This window comes from Zalophus californianus, chromosome 16 (assembly GCF_009762305.2).
Source record: "Zalophus californianus isolate mZalCal1 chromosome 16, mZalCal1.pri.v2, whole genome shotgun sequence".
NCBI classification, from domain to species: Eukaryota; Metazoa; Chordata; class Mammalia; order Carnivora; family Otariidae; genus Zalophus; species Zalophus californianus.
This window is the reverse complement of record NC_045610.1, coordinates 56,700,716-56,722,559: the sequence shown is the minus strand read 5'-3', so window position 1 is coordinate 56,722,559 and position 21,844 is coordinate 56,700,716. Positions and strand designations below refer to the sequence as shown.

Genomic DNA, 21,844 nt, shown 5'->3' with positions numbered 1-21,844 from the left:
GCAGACTCCCCGCTGAGCAGGGAGGCCGATGTGGGACTCGATCCAGGGACTCCAGGATCATGACCTGAGCCGAAGGCAGTCGCGCAACCAACTGAGCCACCCAGGCGCCCCCGTAGAACTTATTTTTTAAAAATTAAAAATAAATAAATAAAATTAAAACAAAATAAGTAAAATATTTTGTGGTCATAATGATAACAACAATAAAAAATCTCATTGATCAATAACCTTTGGAATATACTAGGGCACCAATTAATTATTTTGAAAACTGCTAAAAATAGAGCCACGAGTTTATCCTGCCTTTCTTCTATGACATGTACCTCATGTAATTATTCAATGAAGGGATGTTCCTCTTACAGGTATTCCAGCATAAATGGTGAAGTGATGTCACCATTTATAGCCCCTAATCAGTGCAATAATATTAATGGCTGCAAACACCACAAAATGAGACATGAGCACTCATTGTGATTCTCCTTATGGAGGTACACAATTCCACATAAGTAATCTTGTTTAAAAAAAGAAAATCAGGGGCGCCTGGGTGGCTCAGTCAGTTAAACATCTGCCTTCAGCTCGGGTCGTGGTCCCGCGGTCCTGGGATCGAGCCCCACATCTGGCTCCCTGCTCCATGCGAAGCCTGCTTCTCCCTCTCCCACTCCCCCTGCTTGTGTTCCCTCTCTCGCTGTGTCTCCATCTGTCAAATAAATAAATAAATAAAATCTTAAAAAAAAATCAAACCTGATCTGATGAGACCCCTTAGATCTAACTACCAATATGCAGAGAACACAGGAGGCAGAGGAAGATGTTAAAACAATTCCATGCAGATGCCACCAGCAAGATCCAACCTGGGGAAAACTCAACAGGACAAACCACCTACTTTCTTAAAAAAACAAAGAGAGAAAGAAAGGAAAAGAAATGAGAAGAGCATGAAAGAAATTGCAAGCAAAAAAAAAAAAAAAGAAGAGGGAAACCATAGATTTGAAAAGACTTGAGATATATTAACCAGTTGCAATATATAGTCTGGATCTCAATTAGACAAACGTAAAAAAAATGACATTTATAGGCCAATCAGGGAAATGTAAGCACTAATTCAATATTTGATGGTACTAGGAAAATCATTGTTAATTTTTGGGGGGCGGGGTGATAGTTTGGGGGATATGCTTTAAAAGAGGAATGCTTGTCTTTTAAGGATATATTCTGAAATGTTAACTGGTGAAATCATATGATGTCTGGTATTTACTTCAAAATCATGTTGGGAGGAATGATGTTTTAAAATTGTGTGTCAGGGGCGCCTAGGTAGCTCAGTCGTTAAGAGTCTGCCTTCGGCTCAGGTCATGATCTCAGGGTCCTGGGATCGAGCCCTCCATCGGGCTCCCTGCTCCGCGGGAAGCCTGCTTCTTCCTCTCCCACTCCCCCTGCTTGTGTTCCCTCTCTCGCTGTCTTTCTCTGTCAAATAAAAAAATAAAATAAAATTGTGTGTCAAAGTGATTGCACTAATAGGAAAAATGCGATTAAAAAATCAGGAAGAAATACTGCCCTGCAAAACACTGATGCTGCTTGGCATGAGAGCGGTAGCATGAGTCATTTACCCCTTCGTTTCTACATTTTCTGTAGCGTCTGTAATGTATTTTTATATTATTTTTATAATGAGAAATTATGCATAATAAACCCTAGGGGGAAACAAAACTTCTACATTTTTGCCGTTCTCTTCCTGGTTTCCCAAAAACCTATCCACTCTCTCTCCCAAGTCCTCCAAGGCTTTAGCTAAACTTCCATCTTTCCCAAGTTTAGATTATCTGGGTTCTGGGACTACGACGGTTTTGAGGAAAGCGGGTCAAATTCACTACACCCAACCTTCCCTCCGCTCGAAAGAGTATAGAAGCCACACGCCACTTAGCGCTGCGACCTCCCAAGGGCCACAGCCGTACTTCGGGACGCGCCACCCTCCCACGCGTGAACAACATTCGCGCCCGCGCCCGCAGTGAGACTACATCTTCCAGAAGGCTCTGCGCCTACAACGGGGACAGCCTTAGTAGCGGTGGACTACATTACCCAGTGACGCCTTGCAAGAGGAGTTGCCCATCCATGACTATACAACTATTGGTCCAGCCCCTGTCGGAAGCTGCACGGTGATTGGTCCGGGAGCCCGTCAGTTACTGCCGGACGCAATTAGTTTTGCTGCTGCCTGAGGAGGTAGGGAGAGAAGCCCGCGCGGAGTCGGGCCGCGCCCTTCGTGCCGGGTGAGCGACCTCTACCTTCTCCTTACTCGCCGTGCGCTCGGGGACTGGGGGTCGCACATATGCGCCGGTACTCACGTGGGGGCAGGGTCTGTACGCGCACGTGTCACGCCTGACCTGAGAAGCATCTTCAGGGACGCAGGGCGCAAAACCTCGCACACATGCGGGACACCTATACACGTGGGTGCCTGCTTCGCGGGCGTCTTCTCGAACTTGGGGAGAAAACACCCCGAGGCACAGCTGGACACGTGTGTCCACACGCGGGGACGTCTGCGGGGACCCCCCAGCTGAACACATGGGCACACGGGCACGCGAGCTCACCGCTCCGTAGCCCAACGCCAGGGGCTTCCGCAGTAAGAGAAGGGGGATGGCGAAGGCAAACTCTCTCCCACATCCCGCCCACCCTGTTACTCACTCCAGGGTCCCCGTCTCTAATGTTCTGTATATCATGCATATACAGTCATACTTCATTTTTATTTTGTCTCTTTAGGTAACTAACAAGGCTTACTGGTACAAGAAGGAAATTGGAACAAGTGGAAAAAGTAAGGTAACTATGGAACTATATTTAACCAGCCCTTTCATGTATGTTAGACTTTTATCTTTTTTACAAAGCTTGCCATGTATGGTGTCTTGCATGATCATCCCAGCAATCTGGGCTCGGCAAGGCAGACGTCATTCCCATTTTCCAGAAGGGAGAGAAGAACCCAGGTTAAATAAGCCTCCCAGGATATTAGGGAGAGGCAGAACTTGAACTCAGGCCTATTGATATGTCCAGCTAGGCAGATCTGCTTATTTATAGAAATGCCTCATTCCCTCCCTGATGGCAGGGCACTCACCCTGCTCAGTGTGACCTCAGCCGTTCCTGGGTAGCCTCTGGAGAGGCTTTGCCTCTCAATCACCTGCCCCATGGTTAAGCTGCTTCTCACAGGTGCCTGGAGAGAAGCAGCTTGAGTTAATGTCACAGAGAAGTCACCCAGAAAAGGCCAGGTCTCCTCCTTTGAGAGTGTGGAGGAGGAAGCTGCCGAGAAATGGGCACATTCCTGGTAGGGGTGAGGAGGTTTCATACCATGAGAGTTTTTTTTCTTTTTTTTTTAAGATCTTGTTTATTTATTAAGAGGGAGAGAGAGAGAGTTCGTGTGTGAGCATGAGGGGGAGTGGCAGAGGGAGAGAGAGAATCTCAAGCAGACTCCTCCACGAGCACAGAGCCCATTGTGGGGCTTGATCTCACAACCCTGAGATCATGACCTGAGCTGGAGTCGAGAGTCGGCCGCTCAGCCACCCAGGCGCTGTGATTTTAGAATACTTTGCTGATATAGCCATGTAGAAATGCCTTGTTAATTTTAAGGATGGCTTGGAGCACTACTTTCGTACTTTCAGAAAGTGAGTTTGGAGCTGAGGGAGTGGTGCAGACAGAATTCCAGAGGAAAAAAGAATCAGTGGTGGGGTGGAACTTGGCCCTGTGTGGGCACTGATTTTCCTGTTACTGTTGGTATTCAAGAACTAGGTTAATTCTGTGGCCCCTTCTAAAGTCATTTTATATTAATTTTAGTTGTTTTGGGGTGCTTTAGTTGCCAACCCCTTCCCCAGAGGTAATTTTACCAAGCTGTCGGTGTATGTGCTGATACAGACTTCCCCCCATGCTTTCTACTACCGTATGGAGTGTATATAGATATTGCTGTTTTTGTTTTGCAAAAATGGGGTTATACTAGACATACTGTTCCTGAAACATTTTTCCCACGTTTCAGTGTATCGTGGACATCTTTTCAAGTGTGTGTATCGCTCTGGCTCGTTCTTTTTTAATGGCTGCATAGGATTCCATTGCTTGGATGTGACTTAGTGTATTTATCCATCCCTCTGTTGATAAGCATTTGTGTGATATCCAGTTTTACAAACAGTGACGTAATCCATGACATTTTACACATCCATGGTAGTGTTTCTCTAGAACAGTGGTTCCCAACCAGGAGCAAGTGCTGTGAATGCTAGAGAGGACATAAGGATGACCCCTGGAGGGGAGGTGTTCTTTAGCTGGGCCCTGGTACATGGGAGGGGCTAGCCTGGGGAAGAGTGAGTGGGGTATATGGGGCGGGGGGGGGGGGTGGGGGGGGAGGGAGAACCCCTGCGTTTCAGACATGGGGAACAGTAGGTGCAGAAGCAAGGTTGGCAGATAGGAACTCAAGCAGTATTTTCTAGGAACTGGTCAGGAGCAGAGCCCACCCTAGTTGAAGTGGCTGAAGAGAGGTCGAGGGTGAGGTTGAAGAGGTCAGTGGGGATCAGGTGGGCCAGGGAACATCGTTTCAAAGCATAGCACGGCTCCATGGCTGCAGCTGGGCCTGAGGTGTGCAAACAGTGGGGAGGGGATGCAGGATGGCCCAGGAATTGCTGGGTTCTTCCTTTGGATCATGTGGGCTTGTTGGGGAATCCCATGGGGTGCTCCTGGAGCCTGCATGTCAGACGTCGCCCTTGGTGCTCAGCTGCAGTGGGCTCTCTCCCACACTGGCTCAGCCTGGGACTTTACCTCAGGCAGGAGTTTGCCATAAAGCCAGGTGTCTTGGAAAGCAAGCTGATCTCTGGAAGTGAATGATTTCCTACCAAGCCTGTTGGTTCATTCAGTCAAGAAATATGAGCACTCACCACGCTGGGCTGTGTTCTAGGCACTGGAAATACAGGGATGGGCAAATGAGAGCAAGGCCGTGTTTTCACAAGTTCACATTCTAGTGAGGGAAAGTGGCAAGAAACAGATGTCCAGAGTAAATGTCCAGTATGTTAATGCTATGCAGGAGAATAAAGGAGGGCAAGGGGATAAAAGGGGATGTGGGTGCTGTTTTAGATGGGGTGGTCAGGGAGGGATGCTCTGAGGAGGTGGTTGTGAGCAGAGACCCTAAGAACTTGCTCTGGTGTTTACTCCATGTCTCTTCCTTTTAGATTGAAACTGATGGACATTGTATGGGCCAGAGGCAGGGATGGTTGGCTATGACCCCAAAGCTGATGGCAGGAATATCTCCAGTTTTGAGGTGGCTCTGGCTGGGTCTGTGTCTGGACTTGTCACTCGGGTGATGATCAGCCCCTTGGATGTCATCAAGATCCGTTTCCAGGTACCCTTTCCCCCTTTTTTTCCCATGTAATAGGCTGGAGGACAAATTCTCTCTTTCTTGTCAAAGCAGTTTCCAGATCTTGGAATTTTGTCAAGGAGAAGTGCTTTGCTGCCTTTGTTACATTTTCCAAAACTTTCTCCTTCTCACCCCACACCTGTTCCTGTTATCCTGACCTTTTCAATTTTGATTCCTAGCTTCAGATTGAGCGCCTGTCTCGCAGTGACCCCGGTGCAAAATACCATGGGATTCTACAGGCTGGGAGACAGATTTTGCAGGAGGAAGGCCCCACAGCATTCTGGAAAGGACACGTCCCAGCGCAGCTTCTCTCTATAGGCTATGGAGCTGTCCAGGTAGATGACAGGGGAATGGGCGAGGGCCCCAGGTTCGTGTTGCTCAACAGGGGAGCACAGGGAAGGTGGGGCCTGCAGGGGCCCTGCCTGCCTGGGGCAGTAGGAGGTGGTCACCACACTTCTACTTGTCTTAACTGGGCAACTACATGAAGTTTGAAGTCTGAAAATGAAGACAGAGTTAGATCAAGCTGTACCATATGGGCATTCCATTCCACACACACCCCCACCGCGGGGACTTAGCCCCAACTGAATATTAATTAGGTGTTGTCCCGAGGAGACTGTCCTGACGTCATGTCCCCAGCGGGCTTGGCAAATGGTGATACAAATCCTTTCATTTTTCAAAATAGCGTTTTCACATCTGTACTTCCTTTGAACGTCCCAGCAGCATTGTGAGGAAGGTAGAACAGGTGTTTCGTGGATCCCAGAGAAGGGGAAGTGAGCTGCCAAAGGCCACACAGTCTGGAGATGGAGGGACCAGGATGAGAATGCAGGCTCCTTAACTTTGGTTCGTATGTTCATGCTGCTCGGCGCCAGTTGATTTCTCCTTTTTTTTCTTTTTTGAAGATTTTATTTATTTATTTGAGAGAGAGAGAGCGAGAGAGCCTGTGCAAAGACAGGGGGGAAGAGCAAAGGGAAAGCGGACTCCCCGCTGAGCACGGAGCCCGACTCAGGGTTCGATGCCACGATCCCAAGATCGTGACCTGAGCTGAAACCGAGAGTCGGACGCAGAACCGACTGAGCCCCCCAGGCGCCGCGGCGCCAGTTGGTTTCCTGGTGGGTGGTGTGTACGCCGAGCGGCGGTAGTTGCTGGCTGGGGTGCAGTGCTCGTTGTGAGCCAGGCCCTGTGTTAGGCACTTGGCGTGTGTTACCTCACCGTGATCCCCCGAGGGAGGCTCTGTTGTCGCTCCCGTGTTACCGACGAGACGAGGCCGAGAGCCTAAGTAATGAACCCAACCAAAGGCACCAGCTCAAAAGCCGGCAGGGTCAGGATTCCCACCCGGACGGCTGGAGCCAGAGTAGGCCCTGCCTGCCTTTCCTGTGACATCCCGGTGATGGCTCGGGCCAGGCGCTCATGGGCTGATGTGTCTCTGCGGCCAGCCCTCGGACCCCACGCTGCCGCGTGCTCTCAGGACGCCGAGCCATCTTGAGCTGCCCACAGAAGAGCTCAGCATCGGGGGATTTATACCGTACAGTACGGAACACATGGAATTCTCCCGAGACAGTGTCTGTCAAACAGTGCCACCACGCCTGAACTGGAGGGGGGCCCACACACAACCCCAGCGGCTCTCCCCTCCCGGCTCTGGGGACACGCAGCTAATGAGTAGAACTTTCCTTTCCTTTCCTTTTTCCTTTTTCCTTTCCTTTTTCCTTTTTCCTTTCCTTTTCCCTTCCCTTCCCTTCCCTTTCGTCTCTCTCTCCCTCCCTTCCTCCCTTCGTCCCTCCCTTCCCTCCCTTCCCTCTTAGATTTTATTCATTCAGTTTACAGACAGCACAAGCAGGGGGAGCAGCAGGGAGAGGGAGAAGCAGACTCCCCACTGAGCAGGGAACCCAGTGCGGGACTTGATCCCAGGACCCTGGGATCATGACCTGAGCCGAAGGCAAGTGCTTAACTGCCTGAGCCACCCAGGCGCCCCTGAGTATAGCTTTCCGATATAAAATTTTTCCCCTCTATTTTATTTTATTTTTACTTTTTTATTTTTTTAAAAGATTTTATTTATTTATTTGACAGATAGAGAGCACAAGTAGGCAGAGAGGCAGGCAGAGGGAGAGGGAGAAGCAGACTCTCCACTGAGCAGGGAGCCCGACGTGGGGCTCGATGCCAGGACCCTGGGATCATGACCTGAGCTGAAGGCAGATGCTTAACAGACTGAGCCACCCAGGTGCCCCTCCCCTCTATTTTCTTAACCTCTGGATATTTGGCTCTACTCAAATAGAGTGTAACATGCCATCTGCACTTTGCACAAAGTTATATGTTCATTATATTCTGTGACTGCTCAAGGAGAATATTCCCTCGTCCATAGAACTGGGCCCCACCTGGGTCGTGGTGGTGTATTTGGGGGGTGTTTGTCAATTACTTTGTCATGTGCTCTTGTAGTTTCTGTCGTTTGAACTGCTGACTGAGCTGGTGCACAAAGCCACCACGTATGATGCCCGTGACTTCTCAGTGCACTTTGTGTGTGGAGGCCTGTCTGCCAGCGCTGCCACCCTGGCCGTGCATCCTGTGGACGTGCTGCGCACTCGCTTTGCAGCTCAGGGTGAGCCCAAGGTGAGTGGCTGGGCCAGAGAAGGGGTGCCCGCGTAACGAAGGTGTTTCAGGAGTTGGGGCTCTTTTTTTAGAGGGAACAAAACCCCCAGGCTTGGTGGGGTCTGCATCCCCTCCGTCGGTCCATCTGTAAGACCTGTAACTGTGCTGAGCACCATGCCAGGTGCTTGCAGCCTCACGAGGGAGACAGAACCTACAGGTGGGAAACAGAACAAGTAATGAACAGTTGGACAGTAAAGGCATCCGGGAGAGTGAGACTTGAGATCATGTTTCTGGGTTATTGTGAGAGTGTTTTTGGTTTCCACAAAGAATGGATAGAGGAAATGGGATAATTGAGTCAGATTCCAGGAAGAACTTACTGAGTGAAAGGGAGGGATTAAATCCTGAAATAGACCTCCCCACCATAATCTTTGTTTCCTGGACATACATAAGAATAGCAGTGCGTCTGTGCGTGCGTGTGCGCGCGTGTGTGCGTGCTCGTGTGCGTGCGCACATGCGCACATATGTGTATGCTCAACCAAGAAAGAGTAATTTTTCTGTCTCCCTTCTGCTTTAGGGTATTTTTGTGGGGAATGACACTGCTTAAGAATTTGATGTGCTTTAGAATAACTGTGGTTTCAGTTCAGTTCAGTTGCCTGGGGTGGAGATCCTGGACTGGTGGAGCCCTTTTGTTTAGGAGACATCCTGATGGCTTTTTTGGTTTAGAAGGGCAGAGTGTCCTGGGAACAGTCTGCAAGCAAACGAATGGGGCATGAGAGCTAGATCCTTCTGTATGGCACTTCAATGGGAAATAGAGCTTTCTCCAGGTGGTGAAATGAGATGAGGGGCCCTGGGCACTGAGCAGAGAGATGGGGGGGAAGGGTGTTTGTAGTTGGAGAAGGCAGACAGCTTTCAGCAACATGGTGGCTGCTGGGATGAAAAAAAATTAGTGGTGGTGGTGCATCAGCTTCTCTGCCCTGGGCTGCTGGAGTCCTCTTCTATGACTTCCCAGCCCTTAGTAAAAAAAAAAAATCTATGAGAAGGTACATTTGAAACTAATATAATAGTGTATGTCAATTCTACTTCAATAATAAATTTTAAAAAGAGGTTTCTGAGAAGGAAAAGTGTAAGAGAAAAGAGAACATATCTCTCTGGCTTAGACGACTGAGTTAGGGATTCTAGATTCTGGAATAATCAGGAAGTGATCTGTGTGCAAAAGTGAGTGAAAGATCTGTTTAAAAGCTGTAGACCCTCCACCTTTCGTAGATCAGTAGCAGCCATGGTGTCAGTCCTCACCTTTAAAATGTTTCTTAGGGGCGCCTCTGTGGCTCAGTCGGTTAAGCGTCTGCCTTCAGCTTAGGTCGTGATCCCAGCGTCCTGGGATCGAGCCCCGCATTGGGGCTCCCTGCTTTGCAGGAGCCTGCTTCTCTCTCTCTCCTCCCCACTTGTGCTCCCTCTCTCACTATCCTTGCTGCTGTCTCTGTCTCAAATAAATAAATAAAATCTTTAAAATGTTTCTTAATTAGGGGTGCCTGGTGGCTCAGTTGGTTGAGCATCCAACTCTTGGTTTAGGCTCAGGTCATGACCTCAGGGTCATGACATCAAGCCATGCATCGGGGTTCCTCAGAATGGAGGCTGCTTGAGATTCTCTCTCCCTTTCCCTCTGTCCCTCCCCCTGCTTGTGTGCACTCTCTCTATGTCTCTAAATAAATAAATAAAATCTTTAAAATGATTTTTAATCAGTGATCTATAAGGTGTATAAAAGTTAAAAAGACATGTGGTTCTGCATGAATTATAACAAAGAAACACTAACAACCACCCCGATTCCAGTCCCCAGAGGCAACCACTTTTTTTTTTAAGATTTTATTTATTTGAGAGAGAGAGAGAGAACATGGACAGAGGGAGAGTGCAAACCCCGCTGAGCAGAGAGCCCGAAGGAGGCTCGACCTCAGGATCCTGAGATCATGACCTGAGCCGAAGGCAGCTGCTTAACCGACTGAGCCACCCAGGCGCCCCCAGAGGCAACCACTTTTAATACTGGTCGCTCTTTCTTCTATTATTTACTTCCTAATTCTCAGTAACATGCTTATACTACTAGTTCTCTCTCTTTCTTTTTCTTTCTAATTTTATTTATTTATTTATTTATTTATTTATTTATTTATTTATTTATTTGACAGAGAGAGACACAGCGAGAGAGGGAACACAAGCAGGGGGAGTGGGAGAGGGAGAAGCAGGCTTCCCGCGGAGCAGGGAGCCCGATGTGGGTCTCGATCCCAGGACCCTGGAATCATGACCTGAGCCTAAGGCAGACGCTTAACGACTGAGCCACCCGGGCGCCCCATTCTTTCTAATTTTTAAATTGTAGACATTAGCTATCGATAGCTACTGTGGAAGATGAGAGTTTACCTCTTTTACCATAACTCGCATGTGTGCTTGCGCTTCCTCTGATTTCAATATGACTGGTTTATAGATTTTGGCTAAATCAATACTGAGTGTCTGTGCTGTTATGATTATGTAAATGTTACTCTTAGGCCTTGAAATACATTATGATTACATTTTCTTGTATATCTTTGTCTCACCTGAAATTAGTGATTGCCTTGTATTTAGCAGATTTTCTCATGCTTATCACAAAGTTACCCTCGGGGCCCTACGTGGCTCAGACCATTAAGCATCTGCCTTTGGGTTTTGGGATTGAGCCCCACATTGGGCTCCCTGCTCTGTGGGGAGCCTGCTTCTCTCTCTCTCTCTCTCTCTCTCTCTCTCCCTCTGCCCATCCTCATACTCGTTCTCTCTTCCTTTCTCTCTCTCTCAAATAAAAAAATCTTAAAAAAAAAAAAAAAAAACCCAGGGCGCCTGGGTGGCTCAGATGGTTGAGCGTCTGCCTTTGGCTCAGGTCATGATCCCGGGGTCCTGGGATCGAGTCCTGCATCGGGCTCCTTGCTCCTTGGGAGCCTGCTTCTCCCTCTGCTTCTCTCTCTTTCTCTCTGTCTCTCATGAATAAATAAATAAAATCTTAAAAAAAAAACAAACCCAAAAAACAAAGTTACCCTCAAACAGTCTTGATAGGGTCAGCCTGTGGTCATCAGTCCCACGTTACTAGGGAGCCTCTCCTGGAGCCCCCCAGCTCTAGCAGCCTTCACCCTCTGGCATCAGTGTGGACTCTTTGCTCCAGGACTGTTACCAGCTGTTCTGTTAGGAATTCTCTTGTTGGGGCCCATGTCTTCTTTTTCTTGATTAATCCCTCATTTTGGTGGAGATATACTAGAGATAACAGCTTCTTTAGAGAAGCCTTGATAGAAAATGCCTACTTACACTTGACTCATGATTTGGGTATAGAATTCTAGGTCGCTCTCAGTGTTGCTGTAGAGAAGTCCAGAACCACTCCAATTAATGATCCTTTATATGAAGCTATCACCCCTCCTGCCTTGGGAACTTTCAGGATCCCTTCTTGATTCCTGGCATTCTAGAGATTTACCAGTGATGTGCACTGGTCTGTGTCTCTTTCATTCATTGTGATGGGCAGTTCTGGACCCTTTAGTCTGGACATTCCTGTTTCTCATGCCTAGAAAATGGTCATGAATGATTTATTCACAATTGCTATTTTCTATTTTTTTCTTTTCTTTCTGTAATTCATCTCAGTTGGGTATTAGACATCCTGGGTCTATCCTCTGGTTGACTTTTCTTTTCTCTACTATTGTTTAGCTCTCTCTCTTTCTGTCCTACTTTCTGGGAGGTTTCCTTGCTTTTATCATTTGGGGCCCTCTATTGAATTTTAAAAATGCTTGCTAATGTATGTTAGTTCCTAAGAGCTCTTTTTTGGTTTGCTTTAGTCTAATTTAATGAAACATCACTTACATACACAGTAAAATTCACTCTTTAGTATACACCTCTCTCTCTTTTTTTTTTAACTTCTGGAACTAATTTTTTTCCTTAAAGATTTTATTCATTTATTTGACAGAGAGAGACACAGCGCGAGAGGGAACACAAGCAGGGGGAGCGGGAGAGGGAGAAGCAGGCTCCCCGCGGAGCAGGGAGCCCGACACGGGACTCGATCCCAGGACCCTGAGATCACGACCTGAGCCGAAGGCAGACGCTTAACGACTGAGCTACCCAGGCGCCCCCCAAGTCAGACACTTAACCAACTGAGCCACCCAGGCCCCCCCAAGTCAGACACTTAACCAACTGAGCCACCCAGGCGCCCCCAAGTCAGACGCTTAACCAACTGAGCTACCCAGGCGCCCCCAAGTCAGACACTTAACCAACTGAGCCACCCAGGCACCCCCAAGTCAGACACTTAACCAACTGAGCCACCCAGGCACCCCTCTGACTTTTGATGAATGCACATAACCACCACTATAATCAGGATATAAAACACAAAAGTTCCATCACCCCCAAAATGTCCTCCTGCCCCTTATAGTCAGTCCCTCTCCATTGCCAGCCTCTGTTAACCACTGGTCTGTCTTCTGTCTAAAGTTTTGCCTTTTTCATAATGTCAGATACAGGGAATTAGGTCTTATGTAGTTGTTTGAGTAGGCACCCTTCACTTGGCGTCTGCATTTGAGATTCATTCATGCCATGTGTGTGAGTGGTTGGTTCCTTTTTCTTGCTGCATAGTACTCTGTCGTGTGGCCCTACCATGATTTGTTAGTTGGGAGATGTCACAGTTGTTCTCCAGTTTTTTGGTGACTGTGAATAAAACCACTACGAACACTCACATACAGATTATTGTGTGAACATTTTGTTTCTCTTGGGTGAATACCTAGGGGTGGAGTTGCTGCGTTGTACGGTGAAAATGTTTAATTTTGAGGAAAAGCCAACCTGCTTCCTTACATGGCTGTGCCGTTTTGCATTCCCACCAACATTTCCAGTTGTTCCTTATCTTCACAATACTTAGTATTATCTGGTTTTTGGTTTTATTTGATTCTTTTTTAAGTTTTTTTATTTCAATTTTTATTCTAATTTAAATTCAATTAATTGACATATAATGTATTATTTGTCTCAGGCATACAGGTCTGTGATTCATCAGTCTTATATAATACCCAGTGCTCATTACAGCACATACCCTCCCCAATGTCCATCACCCAGTTACCCCATCCCTCCACCCCTCTCCCCTCCAGCAACCCTCAGTTTGTTTCCTATGATTAAGAGTCTCTTGGGGCGCCTGGGTGGCTCAGATGGTTAGGCGTCTGCCTTCGGCCTGGGTCATGATCCCAGGGGCCTGGGGTCGAGCCCCACATCAGGCTCCTGCCTCAGTGGGGAGCCTGCTTCTCCCTCTCCCTTTGCCTCTCTCCCTGCTCATGCGCGCGCTCTCTCTCTCTCTCTCTCTCTCTCTGTCTCTTTGTCTCAAATGAATAAATAAAATCTTAAAAAAAAAAAAAAGAGTCTCTTATGGTTTGCCTCCCTCTCTGGTTTCGTCTTCATTTTTTTTTTCCTCTCTTCCCCTATGGTCCTCTGCCTTGTTTCTCAAATTCCACATATGAGTGAAATCGTATGATAATTGTCTTTCTCTGACTGACTTATTTCGCTTTGTATAATACCCTATAGTTCCACCAACAATTTTATTCTTTTCTAAAGATTTATTTATTTGAGAGAGAGAGAGAACGATTGTGCCTGTGAGCAGGAGGAGGGGCAGAGGGAAAGAATCCCAAGCAGACCCCCCGCTGAGCATGGAGCCTGACGGAGGGCTCAATCTCATGACCCTGAAGTCATGACCTGAGCCGAAACCAAGAGTTGGGCGCTTAACCGATTCAGCCACCCAGGCGCCCCTATTTTTATTTTATTCTTTTAAATTTTAGCCACTCTACTAGATGTGAATAGTGGTATCTCATCGTGATTTTACCACAGAGATGTTGAATGTATTTTTATGTGCTTATTTGCCCTCTGTGTCCCTTCTTTGCTGAAGCAATCTGTTCAAATTCTTTTCCCATTTTGGTGGTTTGTTGTTTTTGTTTTACACATTTTTTCTGAGTCCATGGCTGTGGCTGTCTTCACGTCCTTATAGTCTGTTTTTTGAAGAACAGTTGTTTTTAATTTTCTTTTTTTAAGATTTTATTTATGGGGCGCCTGGGTGGCTCAGTCTGTGAGCATCTGCCTTGGCTCGGGTCATGATCCCGGGGTCCTGGGATCGAGTCCCGCATTGGGCTCCCCGCTCTGCGGGAAGCCAGCTTCTCCCTCTCCCCCTGCTTGTGTTCCCTCTCTCGCTGTGTTTCTCTCTCTCAAATAAATAAATTCTAAAAAAAAAAAAAGATTTTATTTATTTGTCAGAGAGAGAGCACAAGCAGGGGGGAGCGGCAGAGGCAGAGGGAGAAGCAGGCTCCCCACTGAGCAGGGAGCCCGATGCAGGGCTCTATCCCAGCACTATGGGTTCATGACCTGAGCTGAAGGCAGACGCTTAATGACTGAGCCACCCAGGTGCCCCAAAAAGTCCTAATTTATCAATTTGTTCTTTTATGCATTTTGCTTTTGGTATTTCATCCAAGAAGTCTTTGCTGAGGGGCACCTGGGTGGCTCAGTGGGTTAAGTGTCCAACTGTTGGTATTGCATCAGGTCGTGATCTCGCAGTCATGGGATTGAGCCCTGCACAGGGCTCTGTGCTCAGCGTGGAGTCTGCTTCAGATTCTCTCTCCCACTCTTGCTCTCTTTCTCTGCCTCTCAAATAAATACAATCTTAATGAAATCTGCCTAACCCAAACTCACAAGGATTTTTTTCCCTCAAACAAGAGTTTGTCTTGTTCTCTGAATCTTTTTTTTTAAAGATTTTATTTATTTATTTGAGACAGAGAGAATGAGAGAGAGAGAGCACATGAGAGGGGGGAGGGGCAGAGGAAGAAGCAGACTCCCTGCCGAGCAGGGAGCCCGATGTGGGACTCGATCCTGGGACTCCAGGATCCTGACCTGAGCCAAAGGCAGTTGCTTAACCAACTGAGCCACCCAAGCGCCCTTGTTCTCTGAATCTTACCTCTTTTTTAAATCGACTCTTTCCTTTTTTCACGGAGGTGATGCCTTCTCTTTGGCCTGAGAATATCAGTTCCAATTTTGTAGTTGGTCTCTGTTTCCTTCGGTTTCCTTCTTCTGTCTACACTGTCTCTTCCTTCTAGATGATTTCTGTGCCCGCCCCCCCCCACCCCAAATTGATCATTTTGGTGTCTGGATCTTGTTTTTTGTTTGTTTGTTGTAACCACTGCGGGGCTCAAACTCATGATCCTGAGATTAGGAGTCACACACTCTACTGACTGAGCCAGTCAGGCACCCTGGTCTCCATTTTTTTTTTTTTTTAAGATTTTACTTTATTTATTTGACAGAGAGAGACACAGCGAGAGAAGGAACACAAGCAGGGGGAGAGGGAGAGGGAGAAGCAGGCTTCCCGCCGAGCAGGGAGCCTGATGCGGGGCTCGATCCCAGGACCTTAGGATCATGACCTGAGCCGAAGGCAGACGCTTACCGGCTGAGCCAGTCAGGCGCCCTGGTCTCCATTTTTTATGAAGGCTTTCCTCAGATGTCTGGTGGCCCTTGGCTGCCAGCCTGGTGTTAACGGGGGCACAGGGAAGCCGAGTGGGACTGTGGGCGCGTGGCAGGCTTGTGGCCCAGTGGCCTTTCTCCGAGTCCTGGCCCTTTCTTGGAGGTCCCCAGGGTGAAATCCTTCAGTGTGGCTGCCAGTGTCTGGGAGCCAGGAGGTGAGGAGGTAGCCAGTGTCCTCCCTTCTCAGTGCAGGGTGCCTCCCCCAGCCGCCCTGTCATTGAGGTGCCTCGCCGTGCCCACTGCAAAGAACGCGTCGAATGGAAGGGTACTAAGAAAAACCAATGCCCGGTGGTCTGCCTGCATGGAGATCGCCTGTTGACAGGTTATAAAAGGTTAAATATATGCACCTGGCAAAAAATCCAAATAGCGTAAAATGGTAAGAGTAAATCTCCCTCTTCCCCTGCCCCGGCTTTCCCTCCATGGAGGTCATGCTCACCCTTCCTCATTTCTCATGTATCCCTGGGGGGCGGGGGGGGTGGGGGGGGTAGTAAATCCCTTCATGGTTTGTTCCTCCACAAGCACTAAACCTGCTCTTCAGCCTCTCACTGTGCTCATTCAGCTCTGTATTTGGGGATTATTCCCGATCCGTTGTGTAGATGGCGCAATGCTCTTTCCACGGCTGCTATGTGTCTGGAACCGATGTGTCGTCATGTCTGTAACCAGTCACCCAAGGGTGGACGCTGCGTCTTTGCTGTTCCGCAGGACACGGTGGCAGCTGTCCTCGGACATGTCCTCTCGTGCACTTGTGTAGACATACTGGTCTTGTAAATAGCTAGAAGGGGAGTTGCTGGAAAATCCCGCCTTGGGATTTTTGTCCAGCATTTTCTTTGAGCCCTTGGCAGGAGAAGTCATGCTGCCGGCAGCTGGGATTTTGGCCGAGGGGAGGTGCACGTGATGGGCTACGATCCAGGGCCAGACCGCCCCGCGCACTCACTCGAGCTGCCCGTGTGCCGTCCAGGTGTATAAAACCCTGCGAGACGCCGTGGTGACCATGTACCGGACCGAAGGCCCCTTGGTTTTCTACAAAGGCTTGAACCCCACCCTGATCGCCATCTTCCCCTACGCCGGCTTCCAGTTCTCCTTTTACAGCGCCTTGAAGCACGTGCACAAGTGGGTGCTGCCCGCCGAGGGAAGGAACAACGGTGAGAAGCCCTCACACGAAGAGAGTCCGGGTTTCCACTGTCCCCTCCCCCAAGCCAGAGCATCTCTTTCTGATCCTTGTAGGAGCTAAGGCCTTCTGTCAGAGGCTAGGACATCCCCGTTCTCTGAGCCCTGCTCTGTCGCACTGCCAACCAAACCAACCAGGCCAACAGCTTGCAGACCCTGTCAGCCCTTGCCACCCCAGCAGTGGTACTGTCAACATTGATTCTCCTCCCAAGCCTTGAACCGAGTCACACCGCAGAGCCTGCAAGCTCCTTCTTCCATTCCCTTCTTACTGCCATTCGACCCAGAGTGGCCGTGTTTGGTTCTCCCTCAGAGATTCAGGATGCTGGTGGGTCTTAGTTTTACGGTGGAGGCTTAGAGCTCTTGAACTTGTCTTCCCCCGATTTCACTTTCCTCCTTTCCCCTCAATCCCACTTTGGTTCAGAGAACCTCAGAAACCTGCTCTGTGGTAGCGGAGCTGGAGTCCTCAGCAAGACCCTCACATACCCCCTGGACCTCTTCAAGAAACGGCTGCAGGTTGGCGGGTTTGAGCGGGCCCGAGTCACCTTTGGCCAGGTGAGCCGATCCCCTGCAGAGAGCTCTGAGCCTTGCCCCTCCCCTGCCCATTCGTCAGCATCAGCCCCCATAGCCCATCCCCAGGGATCCCCAAACACATGGGAAAGCCACACACAGCCCTGTGCATGTTGGACACTGTGGGATGATCCAGGCGAAGGAGGGTTCAGTGTTTGGTCTCAGAAAGTGTTCAGTTCAGGGCGCCTGGGGGGCTCAGTAGGTTAAGTGTCCGACTCTTGATCTCAGCTCAGGTCTTGATCTCGGGGTCATGAGTTCAAGCCCTGTGTTGGGTCCATGCTGGGTGTGGAGCCAAGTTCAAGTAAAAAAAAAAAGAAAAGTGTTCAGTTTGGGACAAAGAACATAATCATATAAGAAAGGTCCCCAGGGCGCCTGGTTGGCGCAGTTGGTTGAGCGTCTGACTCCTGGTGTTGGCTCAGGTCATGACATCGGGGTCGTGGGTCAAGCCCCACATTGGGCTTTGTGCTTGGTGTAGAGTCTGCTTGACCCCCTCCCTGTGCTCCTCCCCTGCTCTCGAGCTTGAGTGCTTGCTCTCTCTTTCTCAAAATAAATCTTAAGAAGAGATAGGTCCCCCAAATACTAAAGAACCCCGAGGAGACTCCCACCGGTGCATGAGGTTGTTTGCTTTATTCTGTAGGGGTTCCTGGAGAGGGGTGAATGAAATCTGATCAACTAAATTATATATATATATATATATATATTTTTTTTTTTAAGATTTTATTTATTTGCTAGAGAGTACAAGCAGGGGGAGCAGCAGGCAGAGGGAGAAGCAGGTTCCCTGCTGAGCAGGGAGCCCGATGTGGGGCTCGATCCCAGGATCCTGGGATCATGACCCAAGCCGAAGGCAGCCGCTTAACCGACTGAGCCACCCAGGCGTCCCTAAGTTATATTTTAAAGGCACTGGAAGCTTTGTCATTCACAGAAGCCCCCATTATAGGTGATTTTGTAATGTTAATAGTCTTTCCTTAGTCGCCTTAGATTTTGCAAACTGGATTTTCACCTGCTTCTTTGGGGGCACCATCCAGTGGTCGGCTGGGGGTGGAGCAAGGGGGGAGTAACTCCAGTGCTTTCCCCTCCAGAATCTGGGAACCTGGGATATCCACACAGGAAGAAACATGCCCGACAGACGTCAGAAAAGAGTGGCCTGCAACCGGAGACAGAAGGGAGGGAGCAGTCCTTACTTGGGGGAGGGGAAAGTATTGAGTTAGTTATAATCCATCTGTATTGTAGGAAATTCAGAGAAGTCCTGGAGACAAAAAGATAAAACTGACATGTAACTCCCAACACCACCCCCCGCAGAGATAATGAGGCAGAACCGTTGGCTGTAGTTTTGTTTTGTTTTGTTTTGTTTTGTTTTTTAAAGATTTTATTTATTTATTTGAGAGAGAGAGAATGAGAGATGGAGAGCACGAGAGGGAAGAGGGTCAGAGGGAGAAGCAGACTCCCTGCTGAGCAGGGAGCCCGATGTGGGACTCGATCCCGGGACTCCAGGATCATGACCTGAGCCGAAGGCAGTCGCTTAACCAACTGAGCCACCCAGGCGCCCTGTAGTTTTGTTTCTTTGCATAAACATATACGTGTACCTTTTAACACAGGGTGGAATACAAGATTTTATAACCTCCTTTTTCCGCTTACAAACTTGTCCTGAAAGAATGGTTTGAATTTGCACAGGGAGAGTTGCTGAGAGCCCAGGACAGAGGAGAGAGCCTTGTTCCTAACAGATTTTGTGGCCAGTTTGGTGGGAGGACCGGTGGGGGGTCGGGGCAGAGCAGGGGGAAGAACACCAGGCTGTGGAGCTTGGATTTGATTCTTTTTTTTCTCTTTTCCTTTCCTTTTTTTTTTTTTTTTTTTAAGTAAGCTCTACGCCCAGTGTGGGACTTGAACTCACGACCCCGAGATCGAGTCCCACACTCTACCAACCAAGCCAGCCAGGCGCCCCTTGATTCTTTATAATGTCATTATCACAATGGGGAGTTAGTGGAGATGTGGAGAGAGCAGGGCTTGAGGGGAGTTGAGTCTTGGGGACGCGAGTCTGGCAGCGGTGTGTGGCGAACTGCGAAGGCCGGACTAGAGGCCAAAGTGAACAAGGGCCGGATTCAGATCCACTGCCCAAGGCGGGCCAGGCGGGATGGGGAAAGGGTCCTTAAGAGGCCCAGTCAGTAGGCGCTCTGTCCACTGCTGATTTTCAGGCACTGCCTCTGTTAAATCTGAATTATTAGTCCACTTGGAAGAGAAAGAAAAGGTTAAACTATGTCTTTTTGCCTTCATTGCTTGTCCAGCCAGTGTTGACTGGGAGCTGTAATGTGCCAGGTGCTGGGCTGACGGAAGAAAGAGCCAGCATCCGTGTGTTAATCACTTCCTCTGTCTTCTTGCTCTGCCCAGGTTCGCAGCTACAGGGGCCTCCTGGATTGTGCCCAGCAGGTGCTCCAGGAGGAAGGCCCCACGGGCCTCTTCAAGGGCCTGTCCCCAAGCCTGCTGAAGGCTGCTCTCTCCACCGGCTTCGTGTTCTTCTGGTATGAGCTCTTCTGTAGCCTCTTCCACCACATGAAGAAGGCAGACAGCTAGCCCCCAGGGCAGGAAGGGCGGCCTCCGGAAGGAAGGCAGACTCCTGTACCATCTCTTGCTGCCCCGAGGGCTGTTGCCTGCTCCCTGCCTGCCGGGCGGCTCTGCCGTGACTAGAAGGGCAGGGGCCTTCTCGGGGGGATGCAGGGCTTGGCCTGTGGGGACGCAGCCACGTTGGTCCAAAGGAACTTGAGGAGCTTTCTCTGTGTGGTCCTGGCTTGCAGGAAAGGCAGCAGCGACCCCCCTGCACTTCTCAGCACCTTCTGCCCAGAGAACTCTCCGGGCTGTGGGGGTGGAGGGGCCACGGCTGGAGCCTGAGGGCTGGGATTGGGCCCTGTGCGGGGGCCTGGTCCTCTCATGTGCGCTCTTACTCCCACCGGCTAATTTAATACACACCGAAGCTACAAGCACATTCCTTATTTCACTCCATCTTCCCTTCCACATCACGTCCCTCCTCACAGAGTATGAGGGAGGGAACCCTTGGCTTCCTCAGATTCCATTTTTCTCAGTACTTGCATCCCTCATGCAGCTTTGCTTCTGGTTCTGAGGGGAAGAATTAGTCACTTTATAGCCCCCGCCCCCCATGCCCAGGTCCCCCTCTCTGTGAAGTCCCGCTCAGGCTGTTCTCTCTCCTGGGTGGGACAGAGCGTGGCTAGAGGGCCTCTGGGTAAAACAGATCCCGGCGGCCCACAAGAAGTGGGGGGCTGTGCTGATGGGGAGGAGCTGTGGGGTAAAGATGGCGGCCTTTTTCCCCAGTCTGCCTGGGGTCACTCACTCCTCTTCCATGGGGTGGGGGCGGGAGCCTTACAGCTGGACCTGTTGGCATCACCTGCCCGCTCAGCGTCCCCTCCATGATCAGCGTGGTGCTACGTGTGTCCTGTCACCCCAGGAGGCCCACAGCTCTGAAGCAGCCTCATGAAGTGGGTGGTAGAAGGAAAGGGTCGGGCAGCCAGCCTGCTGAGGGCAGTGGTGTCAGGGGCTTGTCAGCACAAGAACTCACAACAGCTACTCGTCTGGGCACAGAGGAGAAACTGCAGTTAGGGGGTGAGACCAGGAAATCTACAGAACACAACCACCACCCTTTTCACCCAGTTCTGCCCCCCGACCCCCCAGGGGAGCCAGGGTGGAGGAACAGCCGAGCCGCCTGCAGGACTTCACCCTGCCCTCAGTCTTGGGCTCTTACTCCAGCCTCTGCACCCACTGAGGAGGAGAGCAGGGGCCGGGAGCAGGCCTGTGTGGGTGTCATGGCCCTTGGACCCCTTCTGTCATCAGAGCGGTTTTGGCTCTGGCCTGGGGCTTTGTGACGTGTCTGGGACCCTGAATCCTGAAGCTTCCCTGCTCCCGGCTGCTGATTATGAACATCCAGGCTGTGGGTAGGTGGTGCTGCAACACCCGCAGGGTTTGGGGCACTGGAGGCCTGGGCTTGGGGCTGCAGGAAAGCTGCCTGAATGTATCTTTTAAGAAACTCCACTTTAGTGGAATAAAGTAAACTTTATTCTCTTCATCTCTCCTACTCATTATTTTGCTGCAGCTGCTCTTTCTCATCCATTTGCTGGTGACCACTTTGGCCAGCCCTTTTGACAGGAGGAGAACTACTCTGGCAACAGGAAACCGCCATGGACACTTGACTGTGCTACCTACCGGAAGAGGCGCCTTTCCAGCCCCTTCTGGCTGCCCTCCTGCAGCCCAGGGCCGGCGTCAGGGAAGGTCCTCAGCTGCTGGGCCCGCGCCTCTTTCCCAGCCGCAGCCACGACCAAGTCAGGGGCTTGTCCGACTCGTCACTCCCAGCATCTCGCGGTGGCAGGCTGGCGGGCGCCGGGGGGGGGGAGTCCTTATTCTTGAGCTGGTCCATTGATTTTCAACTTATTTTACCAGTACCGTTTGTACTTGGAGTAGGAGAGGGGGTAGAGGGGGTTGATCCAGCCCTTACAGGCCCCCTGCCTTCTCTCGCGTGGCGGGGGGGGGGGGGTAGAGGGGGGGTAGAAGTGGAGGGCAGGCGGCCGCCACCTATGCGTTCCTGTCCCTCCAGCCACGCCGCGCGGCCCCGCCGTCTCCTCTTTGGATCCCGTTTTAACCCGAGCCCCGGGCGTGAGAGCGGGACGGGGCCGCCACCGC

At 50.0% G+C, this 21,844-nt stretch overlaps 1 protein-coding gene across 7 annotated transcripts; it reads left to right on the top strand.

Annotated features, from left to right (window-relative positions):
- The first annotated feature begins 2,159 nt into the window (after nt 1-2,159).
- SLC25A19 (solute carrier family 25 member 19) lies at nt 2,160-21,385 on the top strand. Of its 7 annotated transcripts, XM_027567571.1 has the most exons (9): nt 2,163-2,234; nt 2,722-2,778; nt 5,154-5,323; nt 5,518-5,673; nt 7,769-7,939; nt 16,392-16,575; nt 17,022-17,152; nt 19,550-19,680; nt 21,261-21,385. In XM_027567571.1, exons 3-9 carry the CDS (start codon nt 5,192-5,194, stop codon nt 21,286-21,288), a joined length of 933 nt encoding a protein of 310 aa, XP_027423372.1. In that variant the 5' UTR covers nt 2,163-2,234; nt 2,722-2,778; nt 5,154-5,191; the 3' UTR covers nt 21,289-21,385. The 7 variants fall into 7 exon arrangements, 6 of the variants coding, with proteins under 6 accessions (XP_027423371.1, XP_027423372.1, XP_027423368.1 ...); XM_027567570.2 differs by lacking the exon at nt 21,261-21,385 and having other exon boundaries at nt 2,160-2,234; nt 2,722-2,773; nt 19,550-20,576; XR_003515300.1 differs by lacking the exons at nt 19,550-19,680; nt 21,261-21,385 and adding an exon at nt 16,658-16,925 and having other exon boundaries at nt 17,022-17,151.
- Nucleotides 21,386-21,844: the final 459 nt, after the last annotated feature.